The sequence below is a fragment of the Dermacentor variabilis genome, chromosome 6 (genome assembly GCF_050947875.1).
Source record: "Dermacentor variabilis isolate Ectoservices chromosome 6, ASM5094787v1, whole genome shotgun sequence".
Classification (NCBI taxonomy): Eukaryota; Metazoa; Arthropoda; class Arachnida; order Ixodida; family Ixodidae; genus Dermacentor; species Dermacentor variabilis.
This window is the reverse complement of record NC_134573.1, coordinates 98,668,782-98,688,859: the sequence shown is the minus strand read 5'-3', so window position 1 is coordinate 98,688,859 and position 20,078 is coordinate 98,668,782. Positions and strand designations below refer to the sequence as shown.

Sequence of the window (20,078 nt, the reverse complement as noted above, 5' to 3'; positions counted from 1 at the left end):
TGGGAACTTCGTCTGTTAGAGCAAAATAAATCTGTCGGCCACTACAGTCGCCAGAGCTGGCGCGCATGTTCTCCGCTGTAGTGGACATTCTGAATCTTCTGAAGCAAACATTTCAAAGCAGAAAAAAACGATCCTTTCCTGGCTTTATCTTGCAGACTGACAAAAACAAAACAATGTTACCAAAGTTCGCATGTGTAATTTTTTTCATTAAACAAAGGGTTATGTGATTGCTTTCAGCAGAATAATTATTTATAGCTTTAAGTACTTTATACCCCTAAAGGAGCCTCCGCCCAATCAATTAACATTCACCTTTCTGCGTAGATGTGCGCTGATTCATGACAGAAAAAAATGTTCAATAGCCTTGAACAGACATTTTGGAAATGCATAAAAGATAGGGATAGTGCCTTCTTGCACCTGCACACCGCAGTGAGCGCTACTTATGTCCGTGGGTCTTGATAAGAACCATGAAAAATTATGGCAATATATGGGATTTGACAAATGCATACCGCAGTGTATTCTGCTTCTTACTCTGAGGGTCATCGTGGCGTCTTAGAAATAGTAATAACTCATCGCGATATTACGAAGCGTTTATGTCATTTTATAATTGAAAGCTGTGCACACAAGCCATTTTCGTCGTAATTGATCAAAATTACTATCCTGGAATTCGTGTCAACGATTATCATGTCATCAGTATTCGAATTTATTTGGAATAGAGCGAGTTGCCGATTTCTACAATTTCCTTCCTGTACCTCTCAAAACACTGCTGCTGAAATCCAGCATAACGCAGTTGTGTGACACTGGCCAGAATATTTGTGCTGGTTTTCTACAGTGTTTCTGTAATCATAGACGTGAGAGTGTCTTGAATATTATACGAGCTCAAGGGAACAATTGCAGGTCGCCGTCGAATTGGTTGATTTCGTAGGCAATATCGAAACAGTCATACAATATTCATTAATATAAAGACGTTTTATTTTGGTGAAGAACAACTTCTGAAATGACACGAAATATGAGCCTAGTAATTATGCAAATACAAGAAATATTGCTTGTCTGACTGGTTATCAAAAAGTAAAGGGCGGAATAATTGACAAATGAACGCTTCCTTTTATGCGTGCATCGCGTGAACAATTTCTTAAGCAATTGTCAGCAAGCTGATCTACTGGTTCATCAGCATCCAGGATGCTCCATGCACCCTTTCTGGTAGACATCTTGCTCAGTCCGATTAAATTCGCTGCAGTATAACCTATAAAATTCCAGACAGCTTTGTCTTGACGTTTCATTCTCGACACTTTCATTCCAGATGTACGCCTCGCATTTGGCTTTCTCGTACTGATCTGAAAGAAGAATATGATTTCATATACAGTTCTGAAAATACAGAAAATATTCAGTGCAGAGAAAGAAAGCCGGGTGCTTTTTATATTGTACAAAATCTACAAAATTTTTCAGGCGGATGGCTCGGATGTAAAAAACAGCGGCTTCTCCAGTACTTGTTTCAAGTAGGTGTGACTTGCGCGCTCAACGTGTACAATTTGTGTGTTGCGATATTTGCCGTAAAGTAACTGTTGAACAGGTATTAGAGAAAACTTTGTTAGTTGTTCAAATATACCTTTTGATTTATCCTCAATGAGACGCCTGCGTGTTGGTGAAATCCAGTTCTTGGAATGCAATTGTCATGTTTGCCAGCAACAGTTATTTTCATAATTTTTTCTAAAGTAAAATAAGAAGCGACCCGACACTAGTGGAGCCTTGAATAGCAACCACTTTCTAACAGAGCTGTTTTTTGAGTAGCTGTAATAATAGTTGCCTTAATCAAATCACATACTTTAAAGGGCCCCTTACCAGGTCTGGCCATTTCGAGCTGACAAGCGCAGAGCATGCATTGTGCGATAACGATCGTGTCTGCAAAGTATTACGCGCCGCGGAAAGATGTGAAATTTCAAACCACACGCCGTTTGTCCTTCTCCTCGCAGCCTCGCAGTCGGCTCTAAGCCTGGGGATGACGTACTCGTGTCCCTGCGCCTACGTACTCGAGTCCGCAGTGTGACGTTGCTCATGGTGATACGTGACTTCGAGAATTATTCAAGACAACATCTGTTAACTGTGCGATCTGTTGCTTGAATTAACGAATTGAAGTTTAGCGAAATAATAAAACACACAAACGTGATGTCTGCTTGTTTTTTTTGTTTTACTTCCGCACCGTAGCAAGGGAGATGCACATCCGCTTCGGCTGCTTGTTCCCACGATCGTTCGGTCACGTGCATAGGTACCGAAACTATGCAATTTTCTACCGTGCTCCAGCGCGTGATTATACTATGCGATCCGCTTGTTCTGCGTCAGTATTCGTGTAGCACTGAATTATAGCGCTAGTAATGTATCCTTGTGCACACCGCGCAAAATCGGTCGCTGTGCCAACGAGACAACAGCTTGCGCACGCCGCCGTCAGAAAAAATGCGTGGCGCCGAAAAAAAAAGCGAGGAGACAAAAAATGAAGGCGGTGCATGTTACGTTTGTGTCACGCGATCCTCGAGGTGCGGTATGGGAGAACACAGGGAATGAATTTCGCTTACGAAGGCTAGACGGGGCGAGCGGAGATAGCGTCTTGCTTGGCAGTGGCGCCGGCCTGCTGACATCATGGGTTCATGGCACTGAAATATTTCTATGTCGGTTATTAATTAGCCGACCTCGAAAATTTTTGCTGCAGAACGCTCCCTAGAGTACACGTAACAATATCCAGCACATAACCAAAATTTTCTATGTGGCCTGCTGATGTACCCTTCAAAGGGCACGGAACCACCCCTCGGGCTTGGGGAAATAAGATAGTCCGCGGGTAGCATACGTTGCTCTGAATATCTCAGCCAAGTTTCGCGGTCTCACTCGGTGTGTCAAGCTCGGAAACGGAGCGCTGACCCGTGTCGGATCCCGTGTCGGATCCCGTGTCGCAGAAAATCCGGCGTCAGGCAATGTATCGCCAAAAAGATTTTCGAATCACACGTACCCAGTCGTTCGTGTGACGCAAGAAATTCACTGGACTGATAAATTTCTCAAGCTAAAATACATAGGAAAATAGTAAACTACGACTTACTATCAACCTGCAAGTATAAAAGCTCTCGAATGGTAATTTGAATATACGAGAGAACATAATTTTGTTAAGCGAAAACTCAAACAAACCCATTTTCCAGCGTTTCTTCAATTCACAGACCGGAGATGGCGTGCGCCATTTGCACACGCCGGCTCGTAAATATCTCAGAGTCCAAGTGTCCGCTTCCTTCAAAGACTTCCGGATGGCGCTCAACTCCGCTGCCATCGTAAGCTTCCTTAAACTTCGTAAAGTAACGCCACGCTCCTCCTCGCGCGCTCAGGCCGAGGCAGACGTCGCGTCGCTATTGGCCTTAGGGTATCACGTGGGCCCTCGCGCCGGGTTAGTTTGTTTACAATCGCGCTTCAGCGCCATTCTCGCTTGCGAAGTGTCTACGGAGTGGCAAGGAGCGCATGTTGGCACCGTTGCTATACTGTGTTGTTTTGTTTGCGAACGCCTTGAACTAAGTTTTTGGCAAGTACGACGTCACTTCGCGGCATTTTCGATCACCATAACCTGCTGCGCCTTCGTACGACAAAATAGTTTCAGAAAAACAAGAAGCTCTTCTCGATACCATCCGGTAAATGCTACGGATTAAGAAAGACATGGATTCATCGAATTGGGAGGAAGCACTTCAGAATAACCTTCTCCACACGGCTATATAAGGTTTGCGGGTCTCGCATAGTATGCGCCTATTCGACGTGTACTTTGTTTATATAAGCAATACACAGTCGTATCTGGTGTGCTTAATCATATTGTACGTGAACAAGCTTGCACACGCAGCCTCGCGGGCATGCGAGGCTGCGTGCGAAAACGTGACTACGAAACCTTCAGGATTAGCGCAGTCCTTCTGACAAAACTTGAGGCTCCAGCATGAAAACTCATCTTAGGGAAACAACTCTCTGCATTTTGTGCTTACTAACTATAGCTTTGTTCAGAATGAATAGCTTTGTTTGTCTCTTTTGTTCGTGTTTGTCATTGGCGGTCGCCCAGTAGATTTGTGATACAAAGGAAAAGTGTGCATGCTCTGCCGTAAACGCCTTCGTTGCCGAACGACAGCATCATTAGTCTTTGAGACTTACGTGTTCATTCGTGCCAGCTTTAAAGTGTGTGTAGGTTAAGATGCGGCGGTGGAGCGCTGGTAAAGAAAATGAGGTCGCCCTCTCGTTCACTCGCTGGTTTAGGTGTTCGCTCGTTCGTTTAGTCTTTCGTTTACTCGTTTGTTCAACTATCAGCTTGTTGACCACTATGGCTCTGAGACACACGTAATGAGACAACAAATGGTGCCTAAATATCAACGACTGCATTATTTTACTTACCAAAATTTTGACCACGTCATAGCACGGCAATTCTATTGCGCGTTCATCACTTCACTAAAGTCAAATCTCGCAAATGTTATTTCGGAGTAAGAGCAACCGTCCTCAATGCATGCACCTTAGTGCAACTCGGTTCGCGAGAAGGAAATCACTGCGCGAACGGACCAGCTAACGCACGATGAAATGTTATTCGTGATGAGTCACTAACCTAAAAAAAAATCGCTTGTTAGAGCCTGAATGAAGCGCTGTTACCGCATTCCCACTTCGCGAACGGATACTAAAAACTGATTTCATTTTGTATGTATGCAGAATCCCGACGCGACGATCGGCCGCGCCTACTTCTGTTGACATTGAGGCACGAGAAACAAAGTACCAGCGCCCACCTCTGAGCCTTTGCTTGTGCTTAGAAGATTGGCAAGCACGCAGGTTGGCGGCACTGTAGCTTGTAATACTCTTTGGAACCTTCAGAGCAGCGATCCTTCGTGCCTTCTGTCGGCCTTCGTACGGCATTGCTGATGCGCGCCGCAAATTCACATGGTAAGGACGGCGCGGATTATTTAGGCTGCCGGGGGCTTGTTGGAGGTCAGGATGTTGGCATTCGATGATAAATGTTTTATTACAGCCATTTCCATCAAGGTCTTGCGACATGCAATTTACAAATGCTGCGTACCTACTTGTAGCGAACACGATGCACTCGGAGTCATGAGACACAGTGAGCGCTCGTTCAGTTACTCTTTTAAACGAATAGTTATCAAAACAGATGAAAAAGCTGCCATCCCTGAATTTATATAACCGTCCGTATGGAAAGTCTGTCCAGTACACGAATTTACTCGGAGCCAGAAAGCCAACGCGAACACTTAAAGCGCGCCGCCTCGCTATACGAGCATTCACTCTGCGGAAGGTCGTCTGCTACGCTCGAGTGGTGTAGGCTGCGCCACGGTAGAGGAGGGAGCGTGAAAAGGGGGAGAAACAAGGAGAAGTGAAGGCGGAGTAGGAGAGTGTCGCTACTTTTAAGGTGTTTTACTGTATCGCAGACCACGCAAGAAAGCACGCTTTCCTGCACAGCGTTCGCGCTGAGCGCTTCCCGGTAAACATTACTGTTACATACGCTGCAGTTGCCGGGAAGAGTAAGAAGCAGTCAGGGATCTTTGAATGCTATCGCGTCCAACTCTTATAGGCGAAGCTCCAGAAGCAGGCTCACTCCGGAAGGGAGTAAGCCTGCTGCTTACTCCTGTCTGGTATCTTTATTCCGCAATAAAGCGGATTCCCATACGTGGCTGCCATTTGTAGCGGCGGTGGGCTACACAAAGTAGGTACCGCGGCCGCCGCGAGATGTCACCACGACTCCTTTGGCTAAGCGCACTGCAGCTCGCTGAGTACAACCTCGTTTGGCTTACGTTTAGCACGTGATAGGCACGAAAATGAGACGTCGTGCCGTCTAGGGGAACATCTAAAATGAAATTTGAACTGCGCGCCACGGTGACACAGATGGCGGAGACTTTTGAGGACGTCATACTCCGCCGTAACCTTCGTAATGCATGGTATTGAAAAAGGAACGGGAGCACAGTGAATGACGTGTTTTAATGGCAATAACTCCACTTCCGCTGAACGCATTGAAGGACTTTTTGTGGCAATGTATTTCTGAAATAGCCTATTTTCACTTCAAATGACTTTCTTTACTTCCATAAAATGTGGCTCAGGGCCCCTTTAAAACGTTGCCCTCATAATACTGTTCTCTTTGTAACCTACCGCGCATATAGTGGCTTCCAGCAATTTTCGAATAACTTTTACAAAGGCAGTGACCATCCATTTAGATTCTATATCTTCAGATAATTGGTCGTAGAGCTGATTAACCGTTGATTAATAAAAGTGTTTACATAAAGTGCATTTAATCCAAGCACACTTAAACTCGCAGTGAGATATTCCGTAGAGTAGCACCAATTTCCGCTGAATTTGATTTTGGTGGCATTTATAGATTTTAACAAGGAAGGGGCTAAGATCTCCGCCACTCATAAGACAGACTAATAACACACTAGATTGTTTGCAGCCGTACTCTATGCCGAAAACCCCAATGTACGCGTTTATTTTATACTTTTGCCTACGCATTACCCAAAACATGGCCCTTACTGTCACCAAATGCAAACAAGCTGCCAGGTTTAGCTGATCAAAGAGCCCAAGTGAACATTTTACCACGCGGGGGAAAATCGTAATAATCCAGGGTTCACCAAATATCGGTTAAGCTCCTAATCAAGCTAGAAACCTTAAAATTTGCGACTAATTGCACTTAGGGTGCCGCCGATTTCTTCTATGTTAACGAAAAAGAACCACCGGTCAGCCAAGTGCACCATGAGCGTTTCAAATTAGAAGAAGTAGTAGCGTCAAGCTGCTACTTCGTCTTTTTTGAGGAGCTTGGCAGTGTTACCTGTTGTGTGATGCGAAAATGCCGAAGCTTTCCTTTTTTTTTTAGTCAGTGGCAAAACAAGGCTGCCGTGCCGAGTTTTCACCGCCTCTAGGTAGCAAGAGCACAGCCTCCGAGATTTAGTAGCTGTCTCCGAGACATCGTTGTCGGTGTTCTGTGGGGCGTCACCATTTATTACAGTCGGCAGGTGACACACTACGGAAATAGGCAAGAATAGCCAGAACCAGTGCAAGCAATTACTTTGGTTCAATAAAGGCAAGTGCCACCGTGAATATTTAAGTAAAGAAAACGCTGTCTTTTTTTTTTCGTGTAATGGCCGCAACCGCAATTTTCACCTGATATCTCGGAAAAATCCCTGCGATCGTTACACGACTACATGCGTTAACTCGTTTCTACGGGGGTAATGCGTTGTGTCGCAATACTGATTCAATCCTAATAAATCGGCTACCGCAGTCATCGTTATATGACCTCTGCCGCAAATTTTTTTTTTTTTGATTTAGAAATATAAAGTTTGTCTCATGTTGTGTAACGCAGATTTGTCTCGTGACATTGGGAAACGCCGCTGATAATGACAATGCGGCACGTTCAAACACTTGTTTTAAAGTTTTTTTTTTTACAAAAGCAGTCTTATATCGACAAGCATTTAAACTCTCATAAACTTTGCCACAGCTTTTCCCTCATAGTCGCTAATTTTGGTGGCATCAGTAGTAATGCCAGGGCGGTGGTGTAAATTTCGCGCCGCTCCTAAAGCGTACTAATGACGCGCCGCAGCATCTGCTTGCTTAGTTTATTGCCCCAACCTATTTTAATCGACATCCATACAACCTTACTTACACGCGGCACTTCACTTTCCCCGTGTTCTTGCCTCAAAGGAGCATGGTGTTTTGTTTAATTCACAGAAGACATCACCGAAAGCTACTACGAACCTGGTATGACACATAAAATTAGGGAAAATATGAGAGATATGTAATTATTTGCAGCGCATATGAGCGAGCCAGGAACTCGAAATTTTTTCCTGCGTGGTTCATACGAGCATCCCAATTTTTAAGACATGCAAACTGGGTGTAGGCCATACTTATGTCGGAGCAGTGGGAAGCACTTTCGATAGGATGCCAGATGCTGCTTCGTAATTTTTTGTCAGCAAAGGTGTTGGAAAAGCTGCATTTATTCGCCGCATTTACCGTCGCTCAGAAAGTTGACATAGCCTTCCACCCTTGTATGAAAAATATCTGTGTGGCATTTCTGTTATAGCAACGGGGTAAATTCAGCGCTACTCGGAACAATTACTTGTTGAGCTCCGGAGCGATTGTCCGCGTAATTAATTGCTAAGGCTCCAGCAAGAAGCCCCACCGTAAATATTTCCTACATATCTGTCATCATGTCATCTTCACTGTCCCGAGATTTAAAAAAAGAAAACGAGCTACTTCGTTTTTTAAAAGGATTAGAATTGGCGGATACCTATCAAAGCGCTTCTATGCGCTTTCAGTTTGAACGTCATTGTCACTGGGATACAATTATAGAAGAGAGCCAAAGCTAAAATTTACACATACATTAAAGAAAAGTGCGACATGATGCATCTAGGATATCGAATAACCCTGAACATAACTCAAGTTTATCATAGTTGCTACCAACCCATTTCATGCTGCATAACGGACAACCACCCATTAAGCTACCGTTCTCGCAAAAGCCAAAGTTTTTCTAAGCCTGCAATTTCCTGCTGTCAGGAGATCACGTTAGCCACTGCCAACTTCGACAGCGTTTCCTTTCGCTGATCACCTGGGTTGCGATCGGAGATATTTTGTTCGATACGCGTTCTTTTCGGTTGCTGCAACGTCACAATGCGGCAGTATGCAAGATTTGTGACAACGGGACGGAGAGAGCAGCCAATCAGGAAGCGGGGACCTCCCGGGAAGTTTACTGCCGTCGTCTGTCGTCTGCTTGGCAGAGTATACTACAAAACGAAATGTTTCTCGTCTTCCAAATGAATGAAATCTTTATGTAAACAAAAGTATTTTTCTTCTGAAGCACAAACACGTTTTCAAATAGTGGTACGTGTGACTACTGCAATTTATAACTATTAGTTTCTCTGCGTCGTCCCTAGGTGGTGTCGCACACAGCGAGAAGAAAACAGAAAAAGAAACGACGGGAAGGGTGGCGCACTTTTCAAGAGGCAGTCACTATAGTAAAGTGGCTCGCTGGCACCGATGATGGGGGCGACTTCGCTGTATAACCAACGAATCATTTCTTTCGAGAAACGAAAACGACGCCGGAATTCACTTTCTGTCATTTCTTCAAACGAGTTTCGGACTGCCACCCGCTCTCCTCCTTCCTCTAGAAACGCCAGCGCAACAACCTAAGTTCCCAACCGAAGCGCCATTTTCTCAAACTAAACTATGGATTGGATCCAAACGTCCCATGCCGGAGCCGCCGGTTGCATCCAATTCAATCCACCAGACGCGCCAGGCGAAGCCGTATGATCGCTCCAACCTTCCCAGCCCCCGTCGGGTTCGGCGCCTAGCAGACGAAATGCTCGGTGGGAGGATGATAGACAGGAGCGTGCCGTCATTTCGACGTCACCAAACACGTGGCGGCGCCCGCGGCTGGTGACGCCGGCGCGGAGTAGGCCAATCGCGCGCGCCGGTAACTGAACGAACGCGACGAACAACCATCTCCAATCGCGCACCTGTTCTCGTTTTCTATCAGACAGCCAACTACCAGCATAGCATATTATATCACCTAACCACCTCCACTCGTTCCTCTTTATTTAAACTAGAACATCAGACACACCTGTGGAATGTGTAGTCTGAAATTGTTCTTCTCTCTTCTGGTGTTCCTGTTGTTCATTTTGTTTATTTACTGGTCTGTATTTTAAGTCTGTTCCCAAGCTTCCGTTGTTGCATGCCGAAATTCAACCCTATAAATTAGTACCGGTACAATGCATTCAGTATACAATATTCCTTCGAAGAATATGAGAGAGCTAGGTAAGATATATGTGGTTTTGCAATATCCTCGACAGCCAACTTTCATTCGCCTGGTATTTTCTCACTCATTATTTGTGCACGCTATGACTACACATCTGTTCTGTTAAAACAGGAACAAAGGCTCCCACCACAATGAGCACCGCCTACTACTTTAGAGGCAACTACATTGTGTTATTGGCGTTTAGGACTATACTTTCAAGACTCCAACGAATAATCCTCCTGAGTCCGTTATAGCAATATCTTCTTTATTTTTGGGTGCTTCTGTGGCGATCGGGACCTACAAAAATAGAAATCTTTTTGCCTGTATACCGGTTTGTTTGTTTGTTTGTGCGTCTAACTGTTTTCGCGCCAACTTGTGTGACCGGCTAGTCCACAGTTTAATGGTGGAACATTGGGCCGCTCTGATGAAGCAACAAAACCAACCCTTCGACCAACTTCGGCCATTCGTTATGTTCAGTTCTTCAATGAAGCTTTTTTTACGTCTACTTGTACCCCTGGGTATGGGCTTCTCTTCAGTGAATCTCTTTCACGCCAAGTTGAGTCACTAGGTATGCGCCACTGTGCACCTGCTGCTCTTCAATGAACGTTTTTCACGCCAACTTTGGCCACTGGATATGTGCAACAGGTCATGGGCTACCCTTCAATGAATCTCTTTGCGGGCAACCTGGGTAACGAACTAGAGGTTTGTTACTGAAGCTTAGTGAGGTATGTGTCATGGTGGCTGAACGGTTGTAGTGACAAGGGCCGTCACTCAGTGCATACTGTGTATTGTGCGATCCAGCAGAAACAATCAGCAATTTACAGGGTGTATTTCTTTTGCCTGCATCAATTTTTAAAGTTAGCTAAATGTAAATCACGATAGCGTTATGTTTACCATTCGAGTATACGGATGGGTCGCTTCTAGATACAGAGCTATTTCTGCAATTACGTGCATATTTAGCGATGTTACGGCAGTTACCTTTTAATTATCAACAACAGGTGGCTACAGCAAATGGGTACATTGAAGCCCGTTCTCGACACTAGCTATCCCAACGATTATATTTTGAATAGCGGATTTCATGTGGGAGCTACGCGAACAATTAGTTCCTTGAAACCGAAACTGGCTGGAAAAAGAGCGTGATGTGTCGTCGATGTCGCTCCCCCTCCCTCCCCGCCTTTCGTGACCTCTACGAGGTCACTGCCGGTCCCGCCCGATAGCAGCTTGCGCTATCTCTGTTTCCTGCGGCGTTGGCCTAGCGCTTCAATGTCGGCAGTCCGCCAAGTATACTTCGTCATTCCGTTGGCCGCTACGTGAAAGCAGCTACCTTCAACAATCATTTAACTGCACTAGCCCATGGCCATACCAGTTCAATCCTTTTTCTCTGCTGCTGGAAAAAGGCGCCAAGGATTTTGATTCGGATTGTACTATTGTGCTGCTTTACGAAACTAAAATCGAATCATGGACACTTCGTACATTAGTAGGCCGTTGCAGATGGACGTCGCGTTCGACCAAAAGTAACAGTGTGCACTCCAGAGTGAGACACCCTATCTGAATAATCACCGTATCGCGTGTCACACCGATGGGGAATGTCCCAGAACAAAGGGACGCCATGCTGTTCACACCCGGCCTCCAAGGCCAATGACAACTGGCCTGCCGGGTCCGGCAGGCCGACCACGCCGAGGGAGTCGTACATTGAGGTCTTCCCCCTGACACAAGCAAGAAGCTGGAAGCCAGCATGCGTTCTTTCTTGTGCTGGTGGAATTCTTGTTTTAGTTGCTTTATGGCCATGATAGGTCTGGCCTCAGTCTGGTTATGTACGGCTAAATGAAGACGTACGGGCTTTTTCAATGATTGTTAATAATTACAGAAGGTGGACGCGCATCCAATATCTTTTCTTTACTTGCCTTAATGTGGTGACGTGCCTTGAATACCATAGGGAGGGAATGTACTGATGTAGGTTAAGTCATTGGTTGTTTCTGATACGGCTCCTTCAAAAGGGTTTGTTCGACATGGCCATAGAATATGGTTTGCATCAAGTCCATTTTGTCCACTTTCACAGTTTTTATTGTCCTTGAATTTGTGAGCACTTATATGGAATTTATTTTCCTCAGTTTATGTAACCGTCATCGTCGACTCGCGTCAACGTTTCCTTCGCGCTTCTTGATTTTCGAGCGATATAGCATCGACACAACCGCCAGATCAGTAGTGGCAGTGAAAATGGCCCCTTTGTGCTCTGGCCCTCCTTCAACCCCCTCTCCTATTATTTCCTGAGCTCCTAATAATTTCCTAATAATGTTGTTTGCGCCAAGCGCCCACAGACATGCCACAACACAAGACTACAGCTTCCAGTGACCTGGTTCGAGCCCCATTCGTTCCTACTTCTTGCACTCTAAGCGTATGTAAACGAGATCCTAGGATATTCACTTGCCTCCAGCATTCCGAGCTTAAAAACGACTTCGGAAAACGGCTACTGAACCCTCATTTTTCTTCTGTTTTCAGCCGTTATACAAAGTTTGTAGTACATGCCAAGTGCAAGGGCTGTTGAGATAAATAAGCACTCGTAAGATGTATAATTGTGCTTTACGAGCGGCGAAGAAATTATCCAGCTGTTGTGAAATAATTGTAAGGGTCACCGAGATCAAGTTTTGTGACAGAGGGAACATTATGGGCCTATGCGTTCTTGAATTATGCATACACAAATACGGTCTTCGCTAAGAATTACTCTAAGGTTCTAAAAGCTTTATATGCAGGTAATATATTACAATCAGAGGTTTATCACGCGAAACTGCAATTTTTGATGCAAATGCCCATTAAGAACTGTGAAAATTCAAGTTTGCGAAAGTCGGTTGTCTTTAGGTTCTTGTGCAGTAGTTAGACTTCAAAAATGAGAACATCTGTCTGTCCTCTTGCTCCCCCAGAAGGAAGGAGTTCAAAACAGTGCTTGTCTATTTGCTCTTTCCCAAAGTTTTCTCGAGTGCACAAATCTCTGCGAGTGGACGTTTCCTGGGCAATTAAGGGGGAGCTTTTAACCAATAGTTCTGTTATTAAATAATAACAAATAAATCTGTAGCCTTGCTTAAGATGGAACACTGACCTTCTTTTGGGTCCTTATAATGTAGAATTGCACAGTTGCTGTCATCGTCCCAGTGAAGAAGTACAACTGGTATGCCATGGGATGTTTCGCCTGTAAACAATAAAAAGTACATTATAAATAGTCCAAAGGAACTCAGTCAGTTTCAGCCGTTTTTTGATAAGGACTATCAGAAAGAACACCGCAAAACAACTTTTTTACCTAAAATAAAGTACATTATAGGTGAATAATTGGGAGGAAGTTTGTAACGTACGCCTATTTTCTGGTAATGCATATTATTCTTTAGCTTCTCAGTATGAAAACGCAGAATGCTTCAGAGCTGTTTTGGTAGTAGTCATGAATATGTTGTTTCAATATTGCTGTTGATCTATTTCGCGTTTGTGTACTAACTTTTAAGTTTCCAGATGCCGCTTTATCTTCACTTTTGTATTTGCCTAATACATTGCTTGTTACTAGATACTTCATGCCATTATGGATCTCTAACAATATTATTTCTTTGCTTGTAGCGTATTACCGCGTATCCTTTGCTTATTTAGACAGTGACATTTATTCTACAGTGTCATCTAGCCTAGACCCTGGAACGTCGTTAACAACCACCAGGTAGTCATCGACGTAGAATCGATAATTAAAACATTTAGAAATGCAGCGGAGGCTCTAAACTTCACGTGCGAAAGGCCTTTTGATAACAGCATTCGCTTTCTGGACCTCAATCTCACTCTGATGAACACGCATGTCTGTTTCGAATACCAGCCGAGGTTGAACAAGCAGTTAATTTCATACGACACTGCGCACTCCAAGCTAGTAAAACGAGGAGTTGCAATGACTTGTCTAAAAGAAGCGCTAAACAAATCTTGCAGCCACAAAATAGAAATCAGTTTCAATAACCAAGTTTCAAGGCTACGCCTAGCCGGTTTCCCTTCAGTCTTGATCTCTAGCGTTATTTATTTATTTATTTATTTATTGATACTGCGGTCCTGTTTCCAGGACCTTAGCAGGGTGGATACAAAGTGAAAACATCCAAGTAAATATACAGCGATACATAACATAGGTCACTCGCGATGTACAAATGCAAGCAGTTACAGTAAATCACTCGCTACATAAACATAGGTGCGACTCAAATAATGGCAATGAGCATTGAGTTACAACGTCATCAGTAAGATTATTCCATTCAACAATAGTTCTGGGGAAAAAGGAAAATTTGAAGCAATTCTTTTTAGTAATTAACGGTGTTATTGTCTGTGAGTGTCGATGACGTGTAGCATAACCAGTAGAGAAAGTGATAAAGCGTGATGTATCAATGTTGTAGTGCCCCTTTATGAGCTGAAATAAAAAAGCTGAAATAGCGTTTGCGATAAGCTTCTTCAAAAGATCAAACAGGCAAGAGAGGGCACTAACACAAGAAAGCCATTTGATAGGAAGAGATTACATGTGATTCGTTATTGGCACAGGGTGTCCCACAACCTCAACAAGGTGGCACAAAGGCACAGTATCAATCTTCTCTACTGTGCACCATGTAAGCTGGCCAAGATATGCCCTATGATGACGAAAGCAAAACCCGAACCATGCTCTAAGAAACATCCAGCGCAGTACACTGCTTGCAAAAGTAATGTCGTATATGAGATACCTCTAAGTTGCCAACAGGTTTATATAGGTCAAACCGGACGGTGTTTTAATGAAAGGGCGCGTGAGCACAATTGGGCCGTAAAAAACAATGCGGGGGCCATCTGGCAGAACACTGAAAACGTCACAATTGTCGTCCGTATCTTCGCGACACCAGGTTTCTGGCACGGTCTAGAGATATACTAGAACGGGAGATATTAGAAGCATTTTACATTGCAAAGGCCGAAGGCACGTGTATTAGTTGCACTTCAGTGACGCTTACCGAAAAAGAGATAGCTTTTCTAATGAGATAGGGAGGTCGTGATGTCACGATGGGCCATTCTTGGTTGCATCTATTTAAAGTCCTGTTTCTTCAAAAAAACACTTAGTTGGAAGTAGCGCCTTGTTCGTCGTACATGTTGTTCTTTTAGTCCGCGTCTTCGTAGCGCTCTTTTCATCAACTATACAAAACCACCTCGCCCACATTAAGCTTCTGCAATGAGCCTCGCAACACCAGATCTATCAATGACGATGGGATCCGTGACAGTAATTATACTGACTCATAAAAAGTAAATGGGAGCTAGATAGTGGCGAGAAGTTTTTGTTGAACTCTGTGTTTAAAACCGAAGCACTAAAGTGAGCAGAAACAGGTTCACTGGAAGGATAATTCAATGTGATGCTAATGTCTGCAGAAGGGTTTATTAGGCGCGAAAATTTGGATACATTGGGGCTTAGCAGTGATGAAAGGACATTAGTTTGGAAATTAAACTTGGTGGGCGCTACTGTGAAAGAACTATAGGGAACACATAGTGGGACTACATTAGGAGCTACATGGGGAAACTATTATACTTTTGTTTTCTAAGTTAGTTTCCCACTGAAGAGGCCCCAAACCAGAGGGAGACAGGAACCTACCTATACTGCAATGTTCCACAAAGACGAAAAGAATGCGCTGTATTTGAACTCCCCCATACCTATCACTGCCTCACTACTGATCGGTGTTAGCACAGCCCACAAAAATATGATGATCTTAGCATGCAGCGTGAGACAGCGCGCGAGCATTAGCGTAGCTATATCAGCAACCCTCGTCATCTCCACGCAGCAGGAGTTTCAGTGACAGTTTTCCTTAAACAGCGCCAAGGCCGAGGACGAAAAGTACACAGAACACAGGACGGGCGCTGAACTTTCAACTCGCGTTTATTTCTATTGGCCGGTTATTTTATGCACACTGCATATCAGGCACACCAAACTGCCTATCAGGCACTCAATTGCGTGGGCCCGTTGTCCACTGTATGCCGTTTTGTAAACAGTGCAAAGGGTACAGGTTATTACTACCGCCGCCGTAATTTTATCGAAGTGAGTGTTTCTCTCTCGAAAATTGAACAAAAATTTGCGCACTTTGCATCACCATCGTCATCATTATAAACATCCTATTTTATGTACACTGCAGGGTGAAGGCCTCTCCCTGCGATATAACAATAACTCTTTCCTGCACCAATTGATTCCAACTAGCGCCATCGATTTCCTAAATTCATCACCCCATCTAGCCTTGTGCCGTCCTCGGCTGCGCTTCCTGTTTTTCGGCACCCATTTTGCAACCATAATGGTCCACCGGCTATTAAACCTATGTATTACATTGCCTGCCCAGCTCTATTTCTTCCTCTTAATGTCAATTGGAATATCGACTATCCCCGTTTGCTCTCTGATCCACAACACTCTCTTCCTCTCTCTCTTAACGTTTCGCCAAGCATTCTTCGTTCCATCTTTCCTTCCGCGGTCTTTAACTTGTTCTCGAGCTTCTTTGTCAACCTCCAAGTTTATGCTCCATATGATAGCACCGGTAAAATGCATTGATTGTACACCTTTCGTTTCAATGCTAATGCTAAGCTTCCAGTCAGGATCTGACAATGTGTGCCATATGCTCTCCAACCTATTATTATCCTTCTGTGATTTTCCTTCTCGTGGTGAGGGTTCCCTGTGAATAATTGACCTACGTAAACGTGATCCTTGACAAACTCTATAGGCTGACTGGCGAACCTGAACTCTTCTTCCCTGGCCCGGCTATTGATGACTATCATTGACTCCTGCATATTAATCACCAACCCCACTCTTGCACTCTCTCTGTTAAGGTCCTCAATAATTTGTTGTAACTCCTCCTCAGTGCTGCTGAGCAGGAAAATGTCACCTGCAAACTGAAGGTTGCTGGAATATTCGCCATTGATCCTCAGTCGTAAGCCGTCTCAGTTAAATAGCTTGAATACTTCCAAGTATTCAGTCAATTGCATTAGACAGATTTTGTGTCGTTGCCTGACCCCTTTCTTTATAGGTGTCTTCCTACTTTCCTACTGGAGGATTAAGGTAGCTGTGAAATATTTGTCGATACATTCCAGGATATTTAGCAAAGTCTCCTGTACTTCTTGATTACGTAATGTCTCTATTTCTGCTGGTATCTGTAGTGAAACAAATGCGCTTTCGTAATCTGTAGAAGTCGCATAGAGAGGCTGATTGTATTCCGCTGACTCATGATGACATGCATGTGACCTATCGTACAATGTCCGCTCCTGAGGCATGCATGCTCTTTTGGTTGACTGAAGTCAAGTGTTGCCTTTGTTCTATAGGAAATTATCATTGTGGATATTTTATACAATACTGGAAGTAAGCTAATGGGCCTGTATCTTTTTTAAATTCTTTACCGTCTCCATTTTTTGTGGATTAGTATTATTTTGACATTCTTCCATCTTTCTCGGACCCTTGAACTCGTGACACATTTCGTATAAATGGGCACAGGCTTTTCAAGCTTCATGTCTGCTCCATCTTTGATTAAATAAATTGTTATTACATCTTCTCCTGCCGCATTTCCTGATTTCATGTCTTCCAAGGTGATTCCCACTTCATCGCTAGGTATACAAGGCGCCTCTGTAACTTCTTCATTACTACTTGAAATGAAAATGTCGTGGCTTCTCTGCGTACTGTACCGCTTCAGTATTGAATTCTTCCCCTCCCTTTACTATATCTTGGAAATGGCTAATGATATTACCCTGCTTATCTTTCAGTGCATACATCTTGGCTTGTTCTACCCGAAGTTTTCTCCTGATTCCATGCTGCGACCATGTTTTACTGATTCGTCAGTCTTCCTTACATTATAATTCCGAATATCTCTTACTATCTCCTTCTTTGTCAGTTTTGGCAGCGCCGGGAATCCTATCTGATCTGTTGAGTTGGACGCTTCCGCTCTTTCTTGTTTCTTTTTTACGCCTTTCGTTCCTTGGAAGAGCTTACCTATTGTTTGCCTTGGTGCCTTACCTCCGACTTCCATTGGTGCTTCTGGAGCCAACCTTGTTACAGTTTCATTGATTACGTCTATGCCATCATCTCTCTCTTCTAGGGCTGCATATTTGGTTGCAAGCACCAGCTTGAACTGTTCTGCTTTTACATTTACTGCGCCTATGATGGCCTATTTCTTTTGGACCAATTTTACTCTCTCTTTTTTCATACTGAAGTGAATCCTTGATCTCACTAACCTATGATCACTGCACTTTAGCACACCTAACACTTCTACATATTGTGCTAAGCTGGGTTAGGCCGAAAGTATGAAATCAATTTCATTTCTTCTTTCACCATTGTTGCTTTTCCAGGTCCACTGTCTGTTCTACGCTGCCTGAAGAAGGTGTTCATTATTCGCAGCTTATTCCTTTCTGCGAATTCTACCAGCATCTCTCCTCTTGCGTTTCAAGAATCGATGCCGTAGTTGCAAATTGCTTGTTCACCAGCCTGCTTCTTCCCCACGTTTGCATTGAAGTCGCCCATTAATATAGTAAACTGAGTTTGCACTTTTCTCATCGCTAATTAAACATCTTCATAAAACTGTCCTACCTCATCTACAGCATGAGTGGATATTGGAGCGTAGGCTTGTACTACCTTTAATCTATACCTCTCATTAAGCGAAATTACGACTGTTGCTACCCTCTCAATATTGCTGTAGTATTGGTCAATGTTGTCCGCTGTGTCCTTACGGATTATGATTCCTACCCCGTATTGCTTCTTATCTGGGGGACCTCTGTTGTAGAGGACATGGCCGCTAGTCAGCACTATATAAGCATCACCAGTTCTTCTAATCTCACTCAGGCCAATGATATCCCAAACAATGCTGACAATTCCTCAAAGTATCTTGCTAAGCTAGCCTCACTAGACAGAGTTCGGTTGTTAAAGGTTGCCAGGGTCAGTTTCCAATTGCAGCCTGTCCGGGTCCAGAGATTTTTAGGACTCTCTGCTGCGTTACATGTGGATCAACGCCTTGGTCAGGTGCTCCGAAGCTGCTGGGGAATGAGGGCCATAGGTTGACTGAACGAGTCATGATGGATATAGTGGCCGAATACTACTAGGAAGGCCAATTCATGTTCCGGTGAGGGAGTGTATTTTGCTTGAAGCTATGAATTTGGTTGGACCTGGATTACTTTAGCCACATTGGCTCTCAGCATATTTTGCCGGTGTCAGGCGCTGCTAGAAGCCTGAAGATTCATTGTACTGATGGTGAATTCGAGCTTACCGACTTCAGATTTAAAAGAGAGAAAAAAACGAGGATTCCAATTTCTACCCATGGCAACCCAGCAGCCGGAATAGCTAAGACAGATAACGCGGTAGGCGGCGAGGCCACCTTATGGCGGAGAAGCACAGTCTAGAGGATTTCACATGCGAAAAACTCGCGTCATTTATGCGGGTTAGATGGGTTTAGATTTATATACAGATAAGTAGCACAACATGGTATTATTTCTAAGTGGTTCTAACCTCGTGGTTTTTAAATCTCACGTGCGCAGGTGACTGCGAACGCGGCTAGGTACACGATCCGTAAACCACGAGTAATTTACCCGCGGCTTGTATTGCTGAGTCTTTAACCGCTCTGTGAACAAGTTTATTGCTTTCCACAGCATAATCACTGCATCTGTCGTGTGTGGCCTGTCTTCTGAAACTGCGCTGCCATCTACCTTTGCCAATAATTGATCTGTACTTTTATTGATTCGCGAGAAACCCGCTCGTTCCACTGAAAAGGTGGTAGCTAGTACGTGAACAGAAAAGGTGGATCTGTCTGCAAATAAGGAACGCACATATATGATCAATAACGTTACAGCCACGTTTAACCAATTTGAGCCACGTGTGTGCAGTTACAGATTATGTCACTGTCGCGTCCATAGTGCAAGTTGACGCACAAACACAGGTAGAAATATTGCAGTGTTTTTCTTGCTTTTAACAATGGCTACACTCGAAGGACAGTTTCTACGCACTTGTTAGTAGTGTAATGACGTGAATAGCACTCATAATGCACAAAATGTTACAAAAAATATCATATAACGACTCACTTTGTTTTTTACTGACATTCAGTTGTGCGCCCTCTTCGCCCCCTGTGGCGTTAGTCAGCTTCGCGTAGTAGTGAGTATAGTACATCCTGAAATAAAAGTCGAAAACATGTGGTCGCACAAGACATGATTACATGTTTATCATATGGTAATACTTGCCAAACGATCCTTCAAAGTCCATATGATTTCACCATCAGCTTATTTCAAGCCGCTTTGTATCCAGAAACATAAGCCATGAAAGCTTTGAGGGCATTCTAAACCAACTTTTCCA

General features: G+C 44.0%; 1 protein-coding gene across 2 annotated transcripts in view; it reads right to left on the bottom strand.

Moving 5' to 3' along the window:
- Positions 1 to 956: 956 nt before the first annotated feature.
- Positions 957 to 20,078, bottom strand: part of LOC142584284 (uncharacterized) — a 76,528-nt gene continuing 57,406 nt past the window's right edge. For both annotated transcript variants that reach the window (XM_075694423.1, XM_075694422.1), the window contains exons 3-5: positions 19,811 to 19,896; positions 12,864 to 12,953; positions 957 to 1,331 (exon numbers count right to left, since the gene is read on the bottom strand). In XM_075694423.1, the coding sequence (XP_075550538.1) occupies positions 1,165 to 1,331; positions 12,864 to 12,953; positions 19,811 to 19,896 (343 nt within the window). In that variant the 3' untranslated portion in view covers positions 957 to 1,164. The remainder of the gene's footprint in view (positions 1,332 to 12,863; positions 12,954 to 19,810; positions 19,897 to 20,078) is intronic.